Here is a 22,974-nt window from a genome sequence, read left to right as displayed (position 1 = left end):
CGGTTCAATTGTGTCCAATTTTCAGAGACTGCCTGGACAAGTCCCTGCAGTTTTCTTGGCAAGGTTTTTGAGAAGTGTTTTGCCATTGCCTCCTTCCTAGGGCTGAGAGAAAGTGACTGGCCCAAAGTCACTCAGCTGGCTTTGGTTTCTAGCCTGATGCCTTAACCACTACACCAAATTGGCTCTCGTTTATACCCAAATTTGCCCTAGTTTAACTGGCTTCCATATTCAAAATATCTTCCAGCATTATAGGTTGTAGAAACAGTTTGATAATGGGATTTAATTTTAATATGTAGATGTCAGCTTTCTTTTTCTTAAGAATCAACATACCTTAAATTTAAAGCATTAAACATCTCTCAGAAGTATATTTCAAAAGAGAAGAGCAGAATTCTAATATTTTGCAGAATTTGAAATATCTGCAAATTCTTACTTGTGTTCTACTTTATGAGGTTCATCCTGAGGTATCTCATTTGTTACATCTGGCAACTTTATCAAACCAGACTGCAATCCATCGGTGTAATGCAATGCAATGCACAATATTATAATCCCTAAAGGCCAAGTCTCAGGTGTAACACATCTCCAGGTAGGAGAATCTCAGCTATCTTCATTTCTCTCTATTGAGCTATCGACCCTTACATGTGCCTATGGGAAGGGTGACTACAGGCAAAGGGGTGCAAAAAAGAAAGAAAGAAAAGAAAACATCAAGATGGCGACTGGCATCATGTGATCAAAGCCCCATCCTTTTTTGTGTGTGTGTTGCAGGGACAGGGTTTCAGTCATATAGTTGTGGCTGCCATCTTGACATTTTTATCTATCCACCCTAGGATATAGGAAATGGGGCCCACCAGAGACTGCTGCCAATCCTATCCAAAAAATGGTAGTGAGATGCACCAAGGGCCCTATAAAACAGGATCCTGTGTTTTAATAGTGTTGATTAGAGTAAGCCACCTATGTCAGGGGAGCCACAAACTTGTCTTCGTTCCCATTCAGAACAGTACTGGATGTTTTTAAGGACCACATCCAGTCAAAATCCATCAAGTCTTCTCCAACCATTCTGGCGTCTGTTCCTTCATATTGGTGATTCACTTTTTCCTGCCATCCACAGAAGATAGGATACTGATCACAGGAAAAGCACAAGGCATGCATTCTTTAGGATGGGGCAAAGCAGCCCTAACTTGGACTGACATCCCCATAATCCCTAGCCTGTCTGAATGGTCATGGGGCATGCTAGTCAGAAATTATGGCAGTTTAACCAAGTTGGCATGTTAATGTTGAAGTATAACATCTGGAAGGTACCATGTTGATGATGGTTGAAGATTTGCAAGTTCTGAGCCTTCAGAGCATCAGCAGCATTGTGTGAAGCTGATGGATGGTTGCAAGAACTGAAAGAGATACATATACTTTATTTCACATTACTTTCAACAATGAACACCCCACCCTTTCATGGGCAGTCAGCTGGATGAGTATATCATTTCTTCCTGAGACCCCATAAACATTTGCCTCTTTCTAAAGCTGGATCAGGGCCTAACGTTTTGTAGATTGTGAAGTTTGTTTATAGCCTGGTTGAAATATTCTCATTGTTGTGTAGGTTTTTCTTTTTTTAAAAAAAATCAAATTGTTTGTACAACTTTGTAACCTTGAGAAGCAAAGTTAAAAAAAGATGTTTTAAATCAACAGAAGTTCTCTGCTTATGTGAGTAACCTTGTGACCAATGTAATCGCTGCATAACTAGCCTAAAACATATGTAGATTCTGGAACAACAAACATGTTTAGAAGAAAATGGGATTCTTGCATACTTGATTATACTGTGTATCATTTAGAAAATCTGGGAATCCAAAAATAGAAAGTTCTGTATGGGCATTTAGACATGATGCTTTTTTCCAGGGACCAGATGTCTTCTTTCCATGAGTCTCTAAAGTGGTGTTTCTCAGCCTGGGCAATTTTAAGATGTGTGGACTTCAACTCCCAGAATTCCCCACATGTAGAATACTGGCTGGGGTATTCTGGGAGTTGAAGTCCACACATCTTAAGGTTGCCCAGGTTGGGAAATACTGCTCTAAAATGCTAAAGTCTCCAATGAGAAGACCATCTTCCTCCACTACCTTGTTGGAGGTGAGCTGTGTTAATCTACAGTAACCCCAGATCAGAAGGAGGCTGCTCGCACCTTTTCAGACTAACATATCCTGACGAAAGCACATGCCTTTTAATCAAAGTAGTTAGACTGAAAAAGTGTGAGCAGCTTCTGTCTGTGAAGGAATTTAAAGCTGACCTTGGGGAAGATATAAGTGAGCTGTTAAGGAGAGACTTGGACAAGAGATTACACAGTCCAGATAGAAGGAAGGGTGAGAAAGAAACTCAAACTAAGCCCATTTTGATTTTGTTTAGCATAAGAGGGGACAGACAGAAACTTTCAAGATTCTGTAATTATACCCTACAACAATAAATTACCATTCCTGAAATCCCTGTGCTGGTTGTTTCTTGACCTGGCCTACCATGAAGGGCTGACACCTTCTGATGTGGGGCCTCCACACTTTGTGTCTGCCCAAAGAGTGATGTGGTAATGCCACTTCCTGTGCTCTGCCCTGGCACTATCCATCTAGCAAGGTGGGGAAGGTATTGCAGCCTGCCAACTAACCCGTCACTTGCAGATTTTTCTTTTTCGCCAGGTCACCTAAACTCCCATTAACTGAGAGGTCTTCTCCAGCTGAATCATATCCTTCATATGAAGTATGAAGATTAATTCTGTCTCATGCTTCTTCCCATATCAGGGCTCTCCTCTCTGGGGATGGAGCAGGTAGGAAAATCCCAGCCCCACATCTCTGTGAGACCCAACCACAGGGAAATGGCAACCATGCTATAAAGATAGTCTCTAACCAGCAGGAGTCTTTGCTCATTCATTCATTTAAAATAATCTTTGGTTACTCAAGTTATTAACATTTTCATCCGAGGTTGGAGAAAGGAAGTTCCCTCAGAGTCCCTTTTTTATAAAACACAAAAGATACAGTCTCCCCGGAGTCCCAGTGACTTCATGGTTACAACCATGCAGCAGTATAGAGCTAGACATTGCTTTCTTCCTTTTGACATCTAGCCTTCAGCTGTAGGGTTTCCTGGTGGTCCCCCATCCAAGTGCTAACTAGACCTAAGTCTCCTTAGTTTCTGAGTCCAGGTGACGCCAACCCAGTGCTGCCACCTAGTGAGAGGAGGGCAACACATATGTACAAATGAAGAGTAAGAATCAGGAATCTGGTAGCATCTTTGCAGACAAGTAAGTTTCATTAAAAGGCATTAGTTTATGCCTTACATTAAAACAGAAAGGTGCTACCAGACTCCTTTTGGTTTTTGATTGCTGTGTACATTACCACAGTTCTCCTCTTACAAAATAAAAAGTAATCAAGGAAAACAAGGATTTTTTTCTCTAGCTAGTATTTCCCATTGGGGCTTTGAGGCTTGCAGTCCAACTCCCAAAGGTGCCAGGTTGCAAAAAAGCCATTCTAGTAAATCACAGTTCACACTCTCTGTAACTGAAAACCTGCGAAATCACCAGTATCTCTTCCTGCGCCTCTGGGTGTGCATGTGTACTCTGCATTGAAACGTATCCTGGCTCTGCCTTTCCCTTTTAGAGCCAAAGGTGTTGGGGGGGGGGGATTTTAACAGGGCAGGAGAAGGACTTGGAGACTTTCCTGTCCAACTTATTAGACTGATTGGATTTGTCTCTCTGTCTTGACCTGACTTTTTGCCAGGAATGCTTGCTGAGTTGTTAGAGACCAAGCAGGGCAGTTGGCTAAAGAAGCCCTCCAATTGTTACTGCTGGAGTTTGTTGCTAGAAGCTCCTTTAAAAATCTTGTGTGATGGAGATGATAGATAGATAGATAGATAGATAGATAGATAGATAGATAGATAGATAGATAGATAGATAGATAGATGATAGATAGATAGATAGATGACAATAGAACGATTCAAGTTTTTTAAAGAGAAAATCCCCCCACCTTTTTAAAGGAAAAGAAAAGAAAAGAGAGAGGAGGAAAGGAGGGGAGAGAAAAGGCCGGGGTCTTCACCGATCAAATTTATAGGTGCCTGCTTGCCTTCCCGAGCGTGTCCCTTCTCGACGCTGCCCAGATGGGTTTTGCATCTGTTTGGTGACAGAAGGAGAAAGAGCGAAGTGGGTTGTGCTCCGCCCGCCGCCAGCCACCCTATCGAGACCGAGAGCGCGGGGTTAAAGAAGAAGAGGAGGAAGAGAAGGGAAGGGGCGAGAGCGCGAGCGGGAGAGAGGAGGGAAAAAACTCTGCGGATTCCTCTCATCTTTCTCTCCGCGTGGCTGCACCTCTCCCGGCCCGCTTTTTCTTTCCTCGCCTTCCCCTTCTCCTGCCGCCCGCAACCGAAGCCGGAGAGGAGGAGGAGGAGGAGGAGAAGGAGGCGATTGGTTTGCGCCACAAGGCGATCGCCGAGCCGAGCCGAGCCCCGACGGAGAGGAGAACCGGAGCGAGCGAGCGAGCGAGCGAAGGGGAGAGGCCGGGCGGGAGCAGCCCGGGGCTGCAGCTCTGGTCCAGTCCGCTCGCCAATCCCCGGCCGCACCGAGGTGCTCGTTTTCTTCCGCCACGACGCACCCCCCTCCGCTTTCCCCCCGCTGCGGGGGCGGAGACGGGCAGGAGACCCGCCAGGGAGGGTTTTAATTCTTTCCTCTTTTCGGGGGGGGGTCTAACCCCCCGCTCTTTGCCGCTCCCGGGACTGTTTGGAAGGAAGGCGGCGGCGGCGGCGGCGATGTTCCGGACCTGACCTGGCGCCTTTGCCTTTCCGCCAAAGTCCGCGATTTGAGGTTTGCTTCCACCTGGCCCGGCTCACCTGTTACCTCCTCGGTTTTTAGATCTCTTGGAAGAACTTCTCGGTGGCTTCAGCGCCCCCTTCCCCGGCCGCGGGAGGGAATCGGTTCGTGGCACCGGGGCAAACCGGACGGCAACGTTCTGCCTCACCATGGGCTGGATCGACCAGGTGGCTTTGCTGGTCTTGGGAGTATTAATGCTGGCCGAAAGAGACCGCTGCCAACATGTCAAGAAAAACGTGCCGCGGCTGAAATTATCCTACAAAGGTAAGCCCGCTCTTCCTCCCCCCCCCCCACCTCCTGCGGCGGGTGGCTTTTCTCGGGGCTCTTTCCAAAGCTCCCGCCCCGCCCCGATCCCCGGTTTGCGGGCGGCTGGCGGAGGGTTTGTCCCTGGAGGCGGCTGGCTGGCGCGCACCCTTGGCAGACAAAGGAGTTTTTGCCACCGCACCTCGGCGCTTCTTGGGGAGCGGGGCGGGGGAGTCTTGGCTTCCCGGTCGGACCGATTCCTCGCTGCTTTACCGCACCTGGCCGAGCCTGTCTGTTCTCGGAAGCTAAGCTGGGTTAGAGTTGATTAGTACTGGGATGGGAGACCACCAGGAGAGGCCAGGGCTGGAAAGTCAGAAACCAAGAAGGCAGTGGCAACCCTTCTGCCAAGAAAGCTGCAGGGACACCTCCGGGGCGTCCCTACTCCTTTGTCATTGCTGCTCCTGCCGCCCCCTGCTCTGCTGCTGCTGCGGTGGGCGCTCGCGCGTTCTCTCCCGGTCTACCACCCCCCCCCCCCGCCGTTCTCCTGTGGGTGTCCTGATCAATTGTTGCGTGGCGTGGGAAGAGTTCGTAGTGAAGCGTGGCTATCGAAACGGTCCAAGCCTTAGATCAGAGGCCGAAGATAAGCGACGGACCCCCAAACGTGAAAGAGGCGCGGGCGGGGGATCTACGCGGCCGCGCCTTCGCGGCTCTCCAACTTTGTCTGCCCGGAGCGCCGCGAGGGTGTGAATTGCGCTGAAGTTGAAGAAAAGGGGAGCAGGAGGCGAGAAATACTGTAGCAGCGCTCAGATCAGCCGCTCTTGGGAAGGGAAGAAGGAGCTGCAGCCTGCAGTTAACTTGACGCGGCAGCGTTGCACAAGTTCCCCACTCGGGGCACACCCACCTCTGCTTTGAAAAGCTCGATATTGGATGTCCTCCCTCCCAACACCCCCCACCCCACCCCACCCCCTGAATATACTAGCACATGGAAGACTGGAATTCGTCCTAAGGAAAAGAGATTTTAAAAAAAACCGATCATTTTATTTTGCATTCTGGCTTCAGATGACAGACAAGCCATCAGCAGAAAAGAACAGGCCCGGTATGTGATTGTATCTCATTCCTTAGGATGTAATAAATCAGGTTTTTGGGAGCCCGTTTTCCAATTCTTTCGCCATTGGTTTCTCCACCGGCTTTTTATAGGGGGTGTGCACGTGGGCGTGCATTTCTTAACGTGGGGGGGGGGGGCGACGTTCTAGTCCGGGTTGTGTAAAACTGCGCCGTAGCTGTTCGTAAGAAGGCAAAGCAAAAGTCGTCTAAACGTTCTGTTTGAACAAGAAAAAAAGCGTGTGGGTTGTGCCTGAATTGAGAAACCAGTGTATGTGGGTATGTTAACAAGAGTCTGTCGCTGTGAAACTCTGTGTGTGCGTGTGTAAAACAACATTCTGTAGTTCTTGGAAGATGCTAATTAAACTGCCACAAAGCGACAGCTAAATATATAATAGAAATGTAAGAATTAAGCAAGTTACCTTTTGCTGCCTAATATCAGGTTCCGACTTCTAAGTTCCTCTAAATAGATATTTAATTGCCTATGATCTAATTAACTTTAATGTTCCTATTGAAATGCAATTACACAGACAGGGGATTAAAGTTGCTGATTTAAAAACAATCTGTTAACAAGAACAGCGGCTCATTAGAAGCTGCCTCCTATTTTTAACTCTCAGGCAGAGCAATTCTTTAAAAGTTTTTAGCCCAGATGAATGGACTGTATTCTCAGGTAAGTGGATATAAGAGTGCACCTGTACCTGGGATTAAGTCACATTTGAAATAGACTAGCTTCTGACTATATACAGGATTGGTCTATTAAAATTTAAGCTCAGTTCCGTTGCCCAACACAATTTTATTATTTTTTTAATGAAGAATTTTTTTTTATGATGGATTCCTGCTTCTGCCATTACATTTTAATATTAATCAGCTTTTATGTCTAACTGGAAGATGTGCAGCCTGCTGCTAACCAAATTCCAGTTTAAACAGTTGTGTCACATCCAACTGATTTTACTCCCCCAAATGTGGGTTTGCGATTACATACCTGGTTTACTTATTTTCCATTTTTATCTCTTAGTCTTCCAAACATCTCACAGATGTGCTTTTATTTTAAATCACTTCAAGGTTTGTTTGTTTTTTTAAAAAAAAATAAGCAGCATACAAAATGTTTTAAATAAAATAAATGGGACACAACATGTTCCTTAATATTGTACTATCAACAACATCCCTATGAGGTAAATTAAGTCTGAATGACCATCTTGGATACCACCATGCAGAGGTTAATAATGGTGAAAGGATTGTAAGTCTATTTACACATGCTAATTTTACAGGCTGATTCTGAATCTGTCAAACACCTTGAGTCTGAATCTATAACAGCCCAAGCAACATCACAGAATCTTCTTGCTCCCTTAATCAAGTACTTAAACAAAAGCTTTAAATATAAACATGCTAGTAGAAATGATGCAACTGTCTGCTTCGCTGGTACCTTCCTGGTACAGTACAGTATCCATCACTCTCAACCCGTGTGGCTACCTCTAGCTGGTAGATATGGGCGTTGTAATACCACATGGCTGGGAACACACCAGGTCAAGGGAGGTTGAGATAAAGTACAAGAGATGCTTTGGCACTGAAGGTGTTTCAGAGCTAATAGAAAGCATACAATGATGCGATCAGCTCATCACCTCCCCGTTAACTTGATTTTGTTAAACTGGGTATCCAGGGAAGCAGTGTCAAAATGCCATAAATATCTAGTTACTGGGGGATGTGGGAGAACATTAGCTAATAAAACTTGGGTAATTAATAGCCCTTATGCTTCATACTGTGAATATTTTCTCTGTGAAACAAGCACAGCAGTCTCTCTTTAAGTAGTCTACACATTAACTGAGAAATGTTGAGCAGCAGATTAATACGCTGAACACATCATGGTGGGTTTTGGCATGACAACTCCACAAGGTATATTCATACCTCTGGGGACAGCTGTAGTGTTTTGCTTTTTAAAGTGCTATTCACAATATGGAAACATTGCCCTTTGGCTAGTTGGCAAGATCCTTTTGGGATAGGAAGCCTACTAATTTAATAAAATAAACTGTGAAACGAGTGTGTGTGTGTGTGTGTGTGTGTGTGCATGTGCGCACGTGCGCGTACACATGTACATGCTGGAAATATGCCAAGCCATTATCTCAGTCACTGCCTTCTTATTTTATATATGATCAATTGTTTTTGGGTTTGGGCCAAAGCAAGGATAGTAGTAATGAATTGTCAGGGAGCTAATGCAAAATAACATTAAAGATTTCTTCATTAGCAGATTTTTGTTTCCCCCAATGAGATGGATATGTTAAAATAAGAAAAGGGATTTCCTTTAATACAGTGATTGGTGAAATTCTCTGCTTTATCTTCCGATGGTCTGCCATAGCTCGGTCATTTCTTAGGTTGCCAGACTAACATTTCCATGTTTTCTTTGTTCCTGAGTCTTTATACCATCATGGTGGTGGTTGTCCACCCAGAAAAACAGATCCAAAAGATATAGTGAGCTGATACATTTTAGGTCTGATGACTGAAATGTCCCCAAAAACCTTTTGATTTTCCAGAACTGTTTCTAAGGGCCCTTTCCAACTGTTTAAGGCAGGGTTTCTCAACCTTCTCAACCTTCAAGATGTGTGGACTTCAACTCCCAGAATTCCCCAGCCAGCATGCTCCGTGGGGAATTCTGGGAGTTGAAGTCCACACATCTTAAAGTTGCCAAGGTTGAGAAACACTGGTTTAAGGGTTGCTTGTCCTATCAGTACTTGAAGAAAAAACTAAACCAGCATAGTTTTTGCTGCCCAATGCCAACTTCCTCTGTTCTAGCTTGCAATCCAAGGAAGAAGTACAGTCACAACTATCCACCTCTTCCCTTTCCTGCAATGAAACACCTACTTCACTGCTATAAAATTGCCAGTGCCAGCTCAGGAGGTGGTGGTACCATGTGTGGATTTGGAAGCTAAGTGGGTTCAGACCTGGGTAGTACTTGGATGGGAGACTTCTGGATTATTCCATGGAAGTAGGGTAGACTGGGAAGTCACAATAGCAAACAGCATCCCAGGAGGCAGTGGGAAACCACTTTTGTATTTCTGCCAGGAAAGCTACATGGGCATGCCCATGAAGTCACCAACATGAACTTCACTTGAAGGAGGCATTAGCATTTTTGTTTTTTAACTCACTGAAATTAAGGCTGGAAGTATGAGTTTACTGCTGTAATGGAAGGGAAGAAATAAGGGAATCATCGTAATTATCACCACCACCACCAGCCACCATGAATTGGCTCATGATAGAATGATAGAGTTGGAATGGATCTTAAGAGTCACCTAATCCAATTGTCCTACTGCAGGATTCTCCTAGAGCATCTCTGACAGATGATGGAACACCCTAAAGACCTCTGGCAATTTCATATGGTAGCTTGTATAGTCAGGAAGTTCTTCTTGATATCTAACCTGAACATCCTTTCTTGTGATTTTAACCTATTGGTTCTGGTCCTGCCCAGTAAGGCAATAGAGAATAAGCTAGCTTCCTCTCCTATGTGACTATCCTTCAGCTATCATTCCTCTCCTCGGTAGGCTAAACATATCCATCCCTCATAGGTCTTGATTTCCAGACCCTTCACCATCTTGGCAGCCATCCTCTGAACTTGCTGCAGTTTGTCACTGTCCCTTATGAACTCTGGTGACCAGAGACGGACACAGCATTCCAAGTAGAGTCCGATCAAGGCAGAGTAGAGTAGAACGATTACTTCCTGTGATCTGGACTCTGTGTCCTTAGTAATGTACCCCAAAATAGTATTTTTTGTTTTAGCAACTTTTTAGCATGTTTAACTTGTGGTCTACAAGGACACCCAGATTCTTTTCATATTTATTATCAAGCCAGGTCTCCCCCGATCCTATACTTGTGCCTTTCAATTTTCTGCCCCAGTTGTAGAATTTTCCATTGCTCTCTGCTAAAGTCCACCTCATCATCCTCATCATCCAGCCAGTAACTAATGTTCTCTGGGCAGCTTGCTTAGTTTTTTAAAGCACTAAAGACAAATCTGGTAAGTAGCATGGAAAGAATGCTATAAAACATACAAAGCTATACTTCCAGTATAAAGCCTATAAGATGTAACTATCCATTGATGGTTAAGTGGTTATGATGAAAAGCAAAAGAGGTGAGTTCTCATGCTCTTATCCTAATCCTCGTGTCCTAATCGTGGTTAGACTGAAGCTAAAGCTCCCTTTCCTTTTTTAGCTGGAGCAATCTTCCCATCATGCAGTTGTTGAATGAAGCAATGGTGGGTGTAACCATTTGCATGTCTTGTCCTAACTCACTTGGAAGCTTTCCTTTGGTAGTGTTCCAGTTGGATGGGAAAGGCCCATGTGGTTGGCTATGCCCCAAGTTGGATTGTTCACACAGAACCCCCAGCTGTGTGTGATCTCACACTTGCTTTGCAAAATCCAGTCCCAAGTGCCTGTGGCAGCAGAACCAGAGTTATGTCTACATCAAGCCAGGGGAAACAGTCTTCCTCCAATAGCTCTTCTCTCCTCTCCTCTCCTCTCCTCTCCTCTCCTCTCCTCCTCTCCTCTCCTAGTAAAGGAGCCAATTGTTAGACATCCACTTAAGATGATTTGGGTTGAAATCCTCCCCTCCCTTTCCCTGTTCTGAGAATACTTCTGATTTTTTTTTAGTTTTGCTCAGATTTTCTATGTATGAACCAAAGATTTCTGAAGTCTGTCTGCCTAAACTTTTATATTTCTTGAATATTTCTCAGTGTTTCATGTATGATTGAGATAAGTCATTTTGTTGCTATTGCTGCCTAATTCCAGGACAATTAACTGGAAAGTGATGGCACATAGATTTCTTTTTTTACTTCTCACTGTCTTTCTTTCATGTTGCATTATGACAAATTCTCTTTCATCATTTCCTCAGAAAGATTAAAATGTGAGTGATAGCAGTAAAGGATAGCAGAACCCAGTGAAGCTAAAGCAAGTTCTCTTAACATTAGCAAGATAGGTATCTGACTTACTTGTCACATAGCTGCATGTATGAGAATTTCATTTATCAAATTTTAGATTCTTATTTTTTGGGTAAACTTCACAAAGCAGTTCATTTCCTACCTACAAGTATGCTGGAATCCTGGTGTTCACTAAATCTGGTGTTCTTGCAAAGATGTGTGGCAACTTGTCCTACCTGTCTTGATCAAGGTTGTTGTAATTTGTGTGATTGTTTCTGGCTGGGCTAGCTGCCACATATAAAGCCACTGAACCCCACTCCCTTATGTCAAAGTCCTAACAATGTTACCTAGTTTGGTAATGAAACATTTGTAAGCTCAGCAAATGCCAAGATCCCACCATTTCAACCCAGAACGACACATATTCTCCACTATTGCTATCTACAAGTGCAACATATGAATCCAACAGATTTGTATAATGTACATATTGCAAAGCTGGGGCGAACTGTAACCTTATCAAGGGTGCATGCTTTACTGTTAAGTAATAACTGCCCCCCCACAGCAGATGGCAGCACCTGACCAATGATGTCTGGGCTCAGAAGCTAAGCAGGATCAAGTCTAGTTAGAACTTGGATGGGAGATCACCAGAGGATTCCAGAGTTTAGACTAGACTAGGAAATTGAAAAAAAAATAATCGTACAAGAAAACAATGACAAGCCACTTCCATACTGTTGCCAAGAAAAAATCATGTCTCCAAAGTCACCAGGGCTGAACCCAATTCAAGTGCATCTTTAATAGCCCTTTGCTAGCAAAGTCATGGTCAAACCTTACACATATGGACAGGCTTCCTATATACACTATAAGCATGTCAGCAGCTCTGAGTTTAGTGAGAGCACTCATCCTGAAATGTTTCTCTCCCATAGGTTGGGCACTTGACCTAGAAGGGATCGAAATGCTAGGGGAATTCTATGTTTCATAAATGTTTCAGCTTTGTCAATGGAATGATGGAGTAAATTTGTCCTTTGTAATTGGCAAGTGGAAAATATAGGATAGCAGAGTATGCTACGTAGATAGATGTCCAATAGAAGTCACAATGGCATCATGACACGTGACATCATTTGCCTTTCCCCACCATGAGTGCTGATGGCCATTTACCACCTTCTTCCAGCTCCTGCAGACATCCAGAGATTAGCACTCTGGGCTTTGCCAGTGTCACTGTGCAGTGGGTGGAGGGCTACGGGTGGCCAGGTAACCATTAATGAATGCCAGTTGGATGGAGTCTCTAAGGGGCTGCATTTCATGAGGAATCTGGCCGAAATGCAAATGTCTTTTTTCATATTCTGACATGGGCAAAAAGGTTGAAGCAAGCTGTCCCATGACTGTTGTCTGCCATCTCGGAAGTTAGAGAACTGACATTAACAGCCTGTTTTGTTCATTCCTGATCTTTAAATAGGAAGAGAGCATATGCTACAAAGTTCCAAACTGGTTCTTCTCTTCTCTTCTCTTCTCTTCTCTTCTCTTCTCTTCTCTTCTCTTCTCTTCTCTTCTCTTCTCTTCTCTTCTCTTCTCTTCTCTTCTCTTCTCTTCTCTTCCCAACTTCATGTACCCAAAAAGATTCATAGCACTTAAACAATATTAATTAGATAGAAGTCAAAACAGTGTGGCTGCTTTCCATAGCAAACCTATTCTGACAGATGTTTTCCAAGACATATGTATCACTAGGCTTATTGCTTTAAGATGTGACCGAGCCAAAGGTAGGTGTGTGCATGTGTGTGTGTGTATGTGTGTGTGATATAAAATTAATACCAGAACATTTAGATAGAAATATAATCTAGAGGGACTTCAGCTCCAAATGGAAAGCATACTTGGCATGTTGAAGACCCTGCAACATGACACAGGGCCAAGAGATCTATTTTGCAAACATCCAGATGACCAGCAGATGGCAGCAAAGAAATGTAGAAGACTACCTCTTGTGGTGCCATCTAGTAATTGTGTACCCCTATTTTTGTATCCAAATATGTACATATGTACATATGTATTCAATCGTACTATTCCCTTTGGGGGTAAACAAAGTGCAGAAAAAGAGGAAAGAGGAAAGCCAAAGAAATTAAAGGCATGAGATGAAAAGAAAACATACTTTAATGTTTACCCTCCTATTCTTGCCAACTGTCCTTCCTTCTGTCCTTCTTCACACGTTGCCTTTTCTTTAAACTACTCCATGCTCTTTTTTGGGGGGGGGGATCTCATCAGTTCCATCCAATCATGATTTTCTCAGCCTTCCCCTTCCTCCTGACCCATTCCTTCTTCCTTCATAGATTGGCTTTGTAATTCAGTCCTCATTCATTCTTCCAAATCATCCCCCCCCCCCCATATAAACCAGTCCCTTTTATATTCAGTTCAGACTCTACATAGAATATAATTTTGGTAAGAATAAAAAATTATTGAAAACCCTATGATTTCTTATACTAATAATTTCAAAAGACTTAGAAATTACCAACAGTATCAGCAATGCTACCAATGTGCAACTAGGACAATTTTTCAAAATATGAGTATACTGTACAGTACTTAAAAATATTCAAAAGGATCAATAAGGAAATGACAACATATATTCAGTATAAAATTACATATCAGCCTCTTTCTTGAGAGTGTAAAATACTTTTTTTTTTCATTTTCCCAGCTGTTCTTTTCTAATTCATCTCTTTTGTATGTGTTTTAATCCTGTAAAATTGCTGTGGTACTAGAATTTATGGATGGATGGATGGAAGGAAGGAAGGAAGGAAGGAAGGAAGGAAGGAAGGAAGGAAGGAAGGAAGGAAGGAAGGATGGATGGATGATGGCTTAGCGTGATGTATGATCCCAGGAATTATGATTTAGAAACCACGGTGAGAACTGTTGTTTATTCAATGCTTGTTCTGCTTATTAGAAGGAAGAAGCTACACTACTCACATTAGTTTGCATTTCTGTCTATAAAGTTTAATAGCATAATTGTGCTTTTAGAATACCCCAAATTCTTGCATACCTAGCATTAGGGTCCATACTGAAGTACATTGTACCACGGTTTGCCTCTTTGATGTTGACCCAGAACTAATTCCTAAATTCTGGGCGACCACCATCATTGAAATAGGTGACAACTGATCTGACATTTGTCAGTACAATACTGGATCCCCTGCATGCTCCTCCCTATTACTTACCAGAGAAAAGTTAGTGCTGTTTCCTAGTCGGCAAGATGTCTTCTCCTGTCTCTTCTGTCACTCCATGTTCGTCTCCCCAATGTAGTTTGCAAGCTGCAGGCAGGGAGGCACGGTACAGAGTCAGTTACCCCATCAAGAAGCAAAGGGCAGAGACATGCAGGCAAGTCTGCATTTTCCCAGAAACAATGGCAGAGGGGAAGGAAAAAACCTTGCTTGCGAAGGCTCCTGAGCAGCTGGATTTTTTGGCTGCTTCCAGTCTACTACTGCCAGATTGCACATGGTATCATGGGAGTACCAGAGGCACGTTCTGCTTTAGATGCACATTTGTGTGTGTGCGTGTGCGTGCAATACAGCTCAGTGACTGTAAATAATGTTTGATATAGTATGCATCATTAATAATAGAGTACTTGTGCACAGTTGGACATTCACAGCAGAATGCATATGTGTATCAGAAAAAATTAAGGTGCAGCACAAAAAATAAAAGAAGAACCAATTCAGAAAGAAGAGTGAAGTAAAACATAATAATAATATTGTAACAGTAATAGAAATACACGGATTCCAAGGAACACTGTTAGATCTGGGCTGCAAAAGCCTGACAACCATGGAGTGGCAGCCTAGAGCTGGGGTTTTCTGTATTGCTTTGCTGCCAGCTAGTAGTCTTGCTGGGTTTTGCAGCCCAGATCTGGGAGCCCTGCAAGGAGGCCATTTTCCATAACTAAGGTGGGGGCAGAGGGCTGTTTCAAATGTTGCTTTTGAATTATATGCAATATTTGGATGACCCCAGGTTCCTGAATGTGGCTGACCTTGAAAAGTTAAGTGGGGTTGGACGTAGGTTGGGAAATCCCAAGATTGGAAACTAAACTGGGAAACTGACATGTTGGAAGAAAGCAAATGCAAACCATTTCTGTATTGAAAGGTACAATACAATGGCATCCAGTCACCAAGAGTCAAGTACAGCTCAAGAGAATTTTTTATTTTTACTTGGATTCCTCTACCGAGTTTGACACATATTTGTAAATGCAATTTCCATATCTGAGAGAAATTCTTTGCTTGTTATAAACTCATTGATTCAGGATGCAATCCTATGAAAACTTTCCTGTGAGCAAGTTCTGTTGACTGTGGTAGAACTTACTGCTGGGGAAAAATGCAAAACATGACATACTTCAATGGCAATTCTAGGAGGGAAAAAAGCAGGACCAGATTCCTCAATAATTCCAGAAGATAATTTCTCAAGAGTAAAGCTGGCATCCACTTGAATTTGAATTTCATCCTGCGGCATGTTATACAAGTCTTACTTCTCATCTGCCTGAGAATTAATTTCCTATGCTAAATCCATGTTGTGTTCTTTCTTTAATCCCTTTCACCTTTATTGGGGTATGTGTTTTTCTCTTTAGTGATTAAGTGCATCTAAATATGTACACATAATGTTAGGATTTATTTTAGATAAATATCTCTAAGTATATACGTATACATCCTCACAATTATAATCCTAGCCATGAACATCATTACTGGGAAGAACAATTTTTATAAAGAATAATGTGAATAATAAGACCCATTTTTGCTAGGTAGGTTTACCCAACTCTCATTTTGCACTTTTATAAAACGTCGTACATTGCTATATGTGTAGGTGCACCTTATTCTATTACCCAGGGCACATTACAGCTAGATCTTGGGAAAATCCATAGCAGTAGTCATGGTATATCATCTGTTATGGATCTCGTTCCTGAAGTTGTCTTCTTCAGCTCCAAGAAACCCCGGAGTTCCCTGGAACAGGATAAAAAAATAAATTGGCTCAGAATGTAAACAGAAAATGAAAATGCACCCATCCCACCAATGTTTCTAATAAAATATCCAGTCTTTGAATTCTCCTGTATTGGTACAAGTCCTCTAGGCATTCATTGCATCCACTGTGATGAAGTGACCTTAAAAAATAGAGGCCATAAGGAAATGCCAGAGGAAGGCAGGTGAAGTGAAGGAAGAAAATATCACCAGACCCATTTCACTTCAGGCTGAAAAGTGTCTGGGGGATGACAGTTCCATATCTACTGTACAGTATGTGTGTATGTGGGGGGGGGGGGGGACATCACCTTTTATTTCCATAGATGAAAATCTACAAATCTGGTTCTCAACAAGTATCCAAAGGTATCTGTCAGAAGCATCTATTTTAGATCTCTAGAATGAAAACATTGAATCAAAGTCAGAAGAATGCCTGTCTCTGCTGAGACTTCCTATTCCCTGGCAAGTGGCCTCTGCACAATTGTCAATTTATTCTTCTGAGATGTAATTTTAGTAGAGCCAGTAAAGCAGCTTGTTCTCAGTTACATTAGGCTGATCGTGAAAGCTGACCCTTGTTTTTTAATAATAATAATAATAATAATAATAATAATAATAATAATAATAATAATAAAAATAAAAAATAATAATGAGGAGGAGGAGGAGGAGGAGGAGGAGGAGGACAATGATTTGATAGGTGGATAAAAATGCCAAATCCAGTCTTAACATCTGGCTGACTGTGCAAACAACCATAAGAATAAGTGATAAGCTGTGACTGCTGTATTAAACATTAAGTACTGCATTTGTGAAGAGAGTATTTCTTGCACAAAGCTAAAATATGAAGGAGTTTTTAATGTTACAGTCTTGCTAGTTTCACAAAAAGTAACTTTAAATGTTCAACATTTGTGCAAGTAAAGGAAGCAGAATTGTGTTCTGTTTCCTGCTTTCATTGGTGTTATTAATAAACCTTGCAGTACAACATACAGATCTGATACTTGCAAATACCACCAAAGACCAAGACAGAAGGGAAGACTGCCTTTTCCTCTTACAGGAAAAACACACACACACACACACACATACACACACACATACACAGACACATCTGGGAGAGGAAAATCATTCTCCTGACTGACTCCTCAGCATTTGATTTTGGAGAGCTTTAGTTGTTCAGGTCCATCATCAGGATGGTCAAGCTATCTTTCTTTCCTTTCAATGTCTGAATTTCTTGAACTGGATTTCCCCACATAGGAATTATTTTATCAGAGTGTACAACCCAGCTCCAGTTTTTCCCCACATCCTCATGTTGCCTTTCAGTCTCCATCTTGTCTCTTACAATGAGCTTTATAAAGATGAGACACTCTCTATGTTCCTCCATACTCCTTAAAAGAATTACTCTTCTCTAGAAATCCTGGTTTGGAAGCTTGAATCCCACATTAAATTAGCTGTGAAAGCAGAAGTGTTATTTTTTCCCCCCAGGTTCAAACAGAAGTCAGAAAAGTGATGTGTGTATCTGAAAGAGAGCTGCTGTACTTTTGAAAAGTCTGAAGCACTCCTGAATCATTTTCATTTTCAAATCGTGCACAGCCTAACTTGAATATCTGAAATATCTGTACTTTTATATGAATAGTTCTCCCCTAATGTTGTGGTCTCAGCAGGTGTAAAGGTTTCCACCATAGGATGTGTCTAGAAGCTAAGGAATGAGCAAGGCTCTTGTCATTCAGGTCTGTCCCATCCACCTCTTCCACATTTTGGCAGGCACAGAAAATTATTAGATGAAATCACCATGTAAATGTTTGCCTGCTATGCTTGGCATCATAATAGACATGTGGAAAAGCATTTGAATGGACTAATTGATGAGACAGAATTCCACGACTATAGACTTGTTGTGTCTTGTTGCATTTGCCCATCCTAAGATTCTCAGTGTGTTACCTGTAGGGTGGCATGCTTGCAATGTCATTTTGAAAGAATATTGTTGCTCACAGCTGTAGGATGTCAACCATTCAAGGTCAGGAAGCAGACACTTGTTTTAAGGTAGAATAGCAAAATCTTGAAAGCCTGCCAGAGTTTCCCCCTGCCTCCTCTTATACCAAACAGAATCAAGGAGAGGTTGCTTTTAGTTCCTTTCTCATACTTTCCCTTTTCCCAGAACTGAGTATTGTTTTTCCTCCCTTCAAAGTTCCTGCATTCCTACATCAAGGTTATGCCTGCATTCCTCTGCACTGGGACATTAGAAACAGAACAGAATAAAACCTGTGAATGAAAATGAAGGTTCCACCTGCTGCATAGGACATATGTGAACAGACCTACTCTTTTAACTAATGCCAGTATTCAAAGCACTGCTAGTGCTTCTAACAGTGAAAAATATCTATACTTATATTGAATAGATGTCCCCATTCCCATTCCCACAGTTAATAGATCTTCCCTTAAAGAAGATAAGATATACGGCAGAGGAACCCAAAATTATGAGCTAAATCAGGTACATCTCAGCAGGAGGGAATGAAAAATGGAACGTATTTATGTTTCCAGTATAATGTAACAGACCTCGTTGATACTCTCTGTTGTCCTAATTTACTGTCCTAATCTTTCATTTACCAACGGTAGCTACATCTTAATTCTCTTACATTAGTATGAAACACTTGAGTGTCCCTATTTTATATTATAAATATTATATGTTAATTAGTTTATTTATAGCATGGAAAGGGCCACTCAAGAAAGGCATTTACAGGTAGTCCTCAGTTACTGACCACTCATTCAGTGACTGTTCACAGTTACAATGGCACTGAATGAGTGATACTTACAACCGGTCCTCAAAGTTCTGGCCATTGCGGCACACCCACAGTCACATTATTGTGATTTGGGTTCACAGGATGCTTGCAGCATCCCGCAGTCATGTGATCGCCATTTATAACCTTTCCTGCCAGCTTCCCACAAGCAAAGTCATTCCCACTCCCACTGTTTTTTCTCCCGAGAAGCCCCTGGGTGGCAGGCAGCCTTCCTGTGCTCATGCTCACGCCCTGCCGCCCACTCCCTGGCCTTCTTGCACTCGTGCAAGCCACAGCATCCCTTTCCCCTGCCCTCCTGCACTCTATATCACTCACCCTCCCACTGGACTGCTTGAGAGCCGCCCAAGGAAAGGCTTGTCATGGCCAGGACTTGCAACTTCCTGCTGGCTTCCCCATTGACGTTGCTGGTTGGAAACTGGCAGGAAGTCTCAAGTCCCAGTCACATGCCCATGGTGATTGCTTAATGATAGCAACAGGGACTGCCAGGATTGCCACTGCTAAGCGATGCAGTTGTGTGATGTTGAGCTTTATGACTGCATCACTTACAATGGAAATTCCGATCCCAGTTACCATTGTTAAGAGAGGACTACCTGTATAAGGGTGATGCTGAGAGGCAGCTGACACTTTGATGGAACAACCTCCTTCATTGTAAATAAGAAATATGATCCAGTTTCTGATCTTATTGATTATTTTGAAATGTGAAGTAATGAAATTAGAAATGTTTCATAATAATAAGTCCCTTTACAAGCGTAGATTTTATATGCGAGTTCTGTACCAGGGAGACAATATAAAATTGGGAGGAGGGGACTTAATATAAGATTGGCCCTATTACTGGTGATCCTGGGCAGGGAATACTGAGAGTGCAACCATGGTGCTTGTGCAAATACTCCTGATATCCATCAATCTGCCCCAGAGTGGCTCCCCTGTATCAGAGTTGTCCTTTGTTGTTGGATTCATTTGTTCATTTATTTATTTATCTATCAAATTTATATAGCTACCCATCTCATGAATGTTATAGAATCCTGAATTCCTAATGTGGGATGGGGCTATTTAGTTCAACCATTGATGGAATTGTTGGGCCATGGAATCCAACTTCTTGTTCAATACAAGTATCCAAATTAAACCATTCTAGATAATGGCTCTCTTGCCTCACTTGAACATATTCAATAAAAAGGAGCCCACCAGGAATGAATGCCCCTGTCAGACTGCTCTTTTAGGCAGTTTTTCTAACCACCTGCCATTCTGTAATTTCAATTTGTTTTTGGTGTCCTGCACTCTGGAAGAAGAGAAGAGCAAATCTTGACCTTCTTCAGTGTGATATCCTTTGAGGTATTTGAAGAGTGCATTCATATCCCATCCCCCAAATGTCTTTTCTCAAGGCTAAGCCAATGCCTTCCTTCTTTTTTCATAGGATGTATTTAGTTCCTTGGGCAATGCAATATATTCAGGAAAGAAGGCTCTTAATTCCTGCTGAAGTGAGGATTTTAAGACATCTCCCAGAGTTTCAAAGTGCTCTCTGTGTTGTTTGATACCAAAAACACTAGAACAGGATAATAAACACATAATCTTCCATTTGTTCTGGGATTTTAGTCGCTTAATCCCTGGCCAGTGGCACTATAGCCTTATAAGAGTTAGAGTCCAACAACATAAGAACAGCCAAAGTTTCCTACTCCTGTACGTACTCTTTTTCAGTGTTCTTAGGGTCTCATGAAGAATGAATGATTGGTCTAACTCTTTCTGAGATTACATAGAATTCAGGAGAAAAGTGTGGTGTGACATCATAGCCCCTATATAGAAAGGAAGAATGTGGTGGCTTCTCGATGAGCTTATCTTATGCCATTGCCTTGTTGAAGGGTGTTTGCCCACTTCCTAGTATATGCAACAGTTCTACAATTCTCGGGTGGTCCCCCATTCAAGTCATCGGAGACAATCTTGCCTAGCTTCTGTGATTAGCCAGTGTCCGCTTGGTACTTCTACCCACTTAAATTGGCTTTCAACAGGCTATTCAAAGTGATGCCCTGCATTATTCCAAGTACATGGAAAGCCCTCTTGGGACTTACTGATGGGACCAGACACACACACTGGAAATTACTAGATAACAACTCATGTCATCTGAACTTCTCTAACACAAATCCATTAACCAAAAATGCTGGAAATGGACTCAGAAACTTTACATATACAAAATATGTGACTTAAGTGCTGAACAATCTACACACACACACAGAATAAACTTCAATTTTATTCTGTATTCTCCATGTTTGACCCAACCCACTATTATTACAAATGCACATAAAGTTTTATACCTTTTGCCAAACATATGGAGGTGATCAGCATATGGAGTTTATATGAGAAAGTGAGAGGGAGTTGGTAGATTAGGAAATATCTGGTTATATCACTTAAAATCATGCCAAGTGTGAGACTTAACATTTAAAGCCCTGTGATTTTTAAAAATAATTCATGATGAATGGCTAAATTAATGCAGGGTTTTGTGGCACTTTAAAGATTAAGACATTTATGAAACCATAAGCTTTGGTGGAGAGACACAGCCTTCAAAAAGATTGGGTAGAGCAGGCTGTAGTTTATGGGCATTTATGATAAGGCATTTCCCACCTATAAAGCCACAAGATCCCTTTTGTGGTGTAATATTTGGTAAAGCATTCTTTCCCAAACAGCCCTTCCACATAAACAGGATTTTAGGTGGCAGTCTGGGATTCTGGGTGTTACAGATGCAACTCATCTTGGAGAGGCCAGGCCAGGCCAGGGAGAGGCTGATTTGAAACATCCACCCCCTCCCTTTTAATCAGTGTATGTGTATTATACAGCCGAGTCTGACTTTACTCACCATATGACAGTAAAACTTTCTGGAAAAATGGAGAGTAAGTAAAAACCACAGTACAAAAGAGGAGAAACAACTGCCTTCTCAATCATTATCTCTTTTTTGAAGCAGCTTTGATTTCCTTGTTTCTCCTTGTCCAATTCTTAGGAAAATCAGTCAATAAAGGGAGATAAAATATTCTGGCTATGGAAGGAATTTTAGTTTGCTTTGATCATGCTAATTCAAAGGAAGGTAAGCTAAGCAACTTGTGTGGCCAATGGTCTGATCAGATATACTGTAAGGCAAATTCATATGTTCTTCATCAAATACAAGTTTCTTTTAGAAGTTACTTTTGAGTCCTTGCTGTACTAGAATCAGAGAACTGTCCTATCTTGGGATCATTTACACAATATTTTCCAACATATCTATGAAAAAGCAAAAGTGGTGAATACGTAAAATAATCCTCTGCAAAGTTGATCAAGATGCATGATGGTGAGATGAAAATTACATAACTCATGTTTAGAAATGGACAACTCTAATCCCAATGGCCAGTTCTCATGGGCTCAACTCATTCCTCTTCTGTTTCCATACTTGGACGTAAGATTTTTTACAAATGCCTCAAATGTATAACTATGGAACTTTTGGAATGTAACTGCTTGTTAATTGTTAAGTGCTTTTGCCTACAGTTCAGGCCTATATTCTTAATGTACATTTTTTGAGTTGAGAATTGATACACAACATTCATAAAAGTACAAAACTGAAGGGCAGCTGTATTACAATGCATATCCAGGTCCAGAAACGATGAATTAGATTCGTCATCTTAAAATGTAGACAGAACAAGATTCTTCCTCATACCTATCCAGGTTAAAAAGCAAAATAATCTCACTCCAGGGAACTCAATGTATGGTCAAAATCCCAGTATTCAGTTCAATTTGCAGATAAATTCTTAGTGTCAGTGACCTCAATGAATATTCAAAGTCACTTGCTGAGAAGCTTTTGGGCTGTTCCTTGTAGCAAGTATATCTTATTTATAAGTACTCCACACTTATCTGAAATCTGAAAGCTGCTTCTTAAATACTCAGCCAGCCTCTTCAAGAAGTTACTGAGACACGTGTAAAAGAATGGGGTTGCACATGGTAGCCTATCCCTTTGGGGAAAGCAGCAAAGTTTAAAATTGGATTTAAGTCATGTTTATTTTATTAAAAAGGTAATATCTCCTTCCAGCTGATACCAATGAATACCTACTGATTTCATGGACATACAATATTTGTGCAATTTTCTTGGCAACAGTACAGAAACAGTTTGCTGTTGTTGTTGTCGGGTCTGCTATGTTCAAATCCCAACGAAAGAAAATC

At 42.0% G+C, this 22,974-nt stretch overlaps 1 protein-coding gene across 1 annotated transcript in view; it reads left to right on the top strand.

Moving 5' to 3' along the window:
* The first annotated feature begins 4,250 nt into the window (after window positions 1-4,250).
* The window catches only part of SEMA3A (semaphorin 3A), a 191,895-nt gene continuing 173,171 nt past the window's right edge, over window positions 4,251-22,974 (top strand). Inside the window, exon 1 of the mRNA XM_088134821.1 lies at window positions 4,251-5,083. Coding sequence (XP_087990947.1) covers window positions 4,969-5,083 — 115 coding nt within the window. The 5' untranslated portion in view covers window positions 4,251-4,968. The remainder of the gene's footprint in view (window positions 5,084-22,974) is intronic.

Source organism: Python bivittatus, unplaced genomic scaffold (assembly GCF_059951505.1).
Source record: "Python bivittatus isolate LINGU-HERP-01145 unplaced genomic scaffold, Pbiv_v1 ctg000120_np1212, whole genome shotgun sequence".
Classification (NCBI taxonomy): domain Eukaryota; kingdom Metazoa; phylum Chordata; class Lepidosauria; order Squamata; family Pythonidae; genus Python; species Python bivittatus.
Note: the sequence above shows the minus strand (reverse complement) of the source record. Positions and strands in the feature narration are given on the sequence as shown.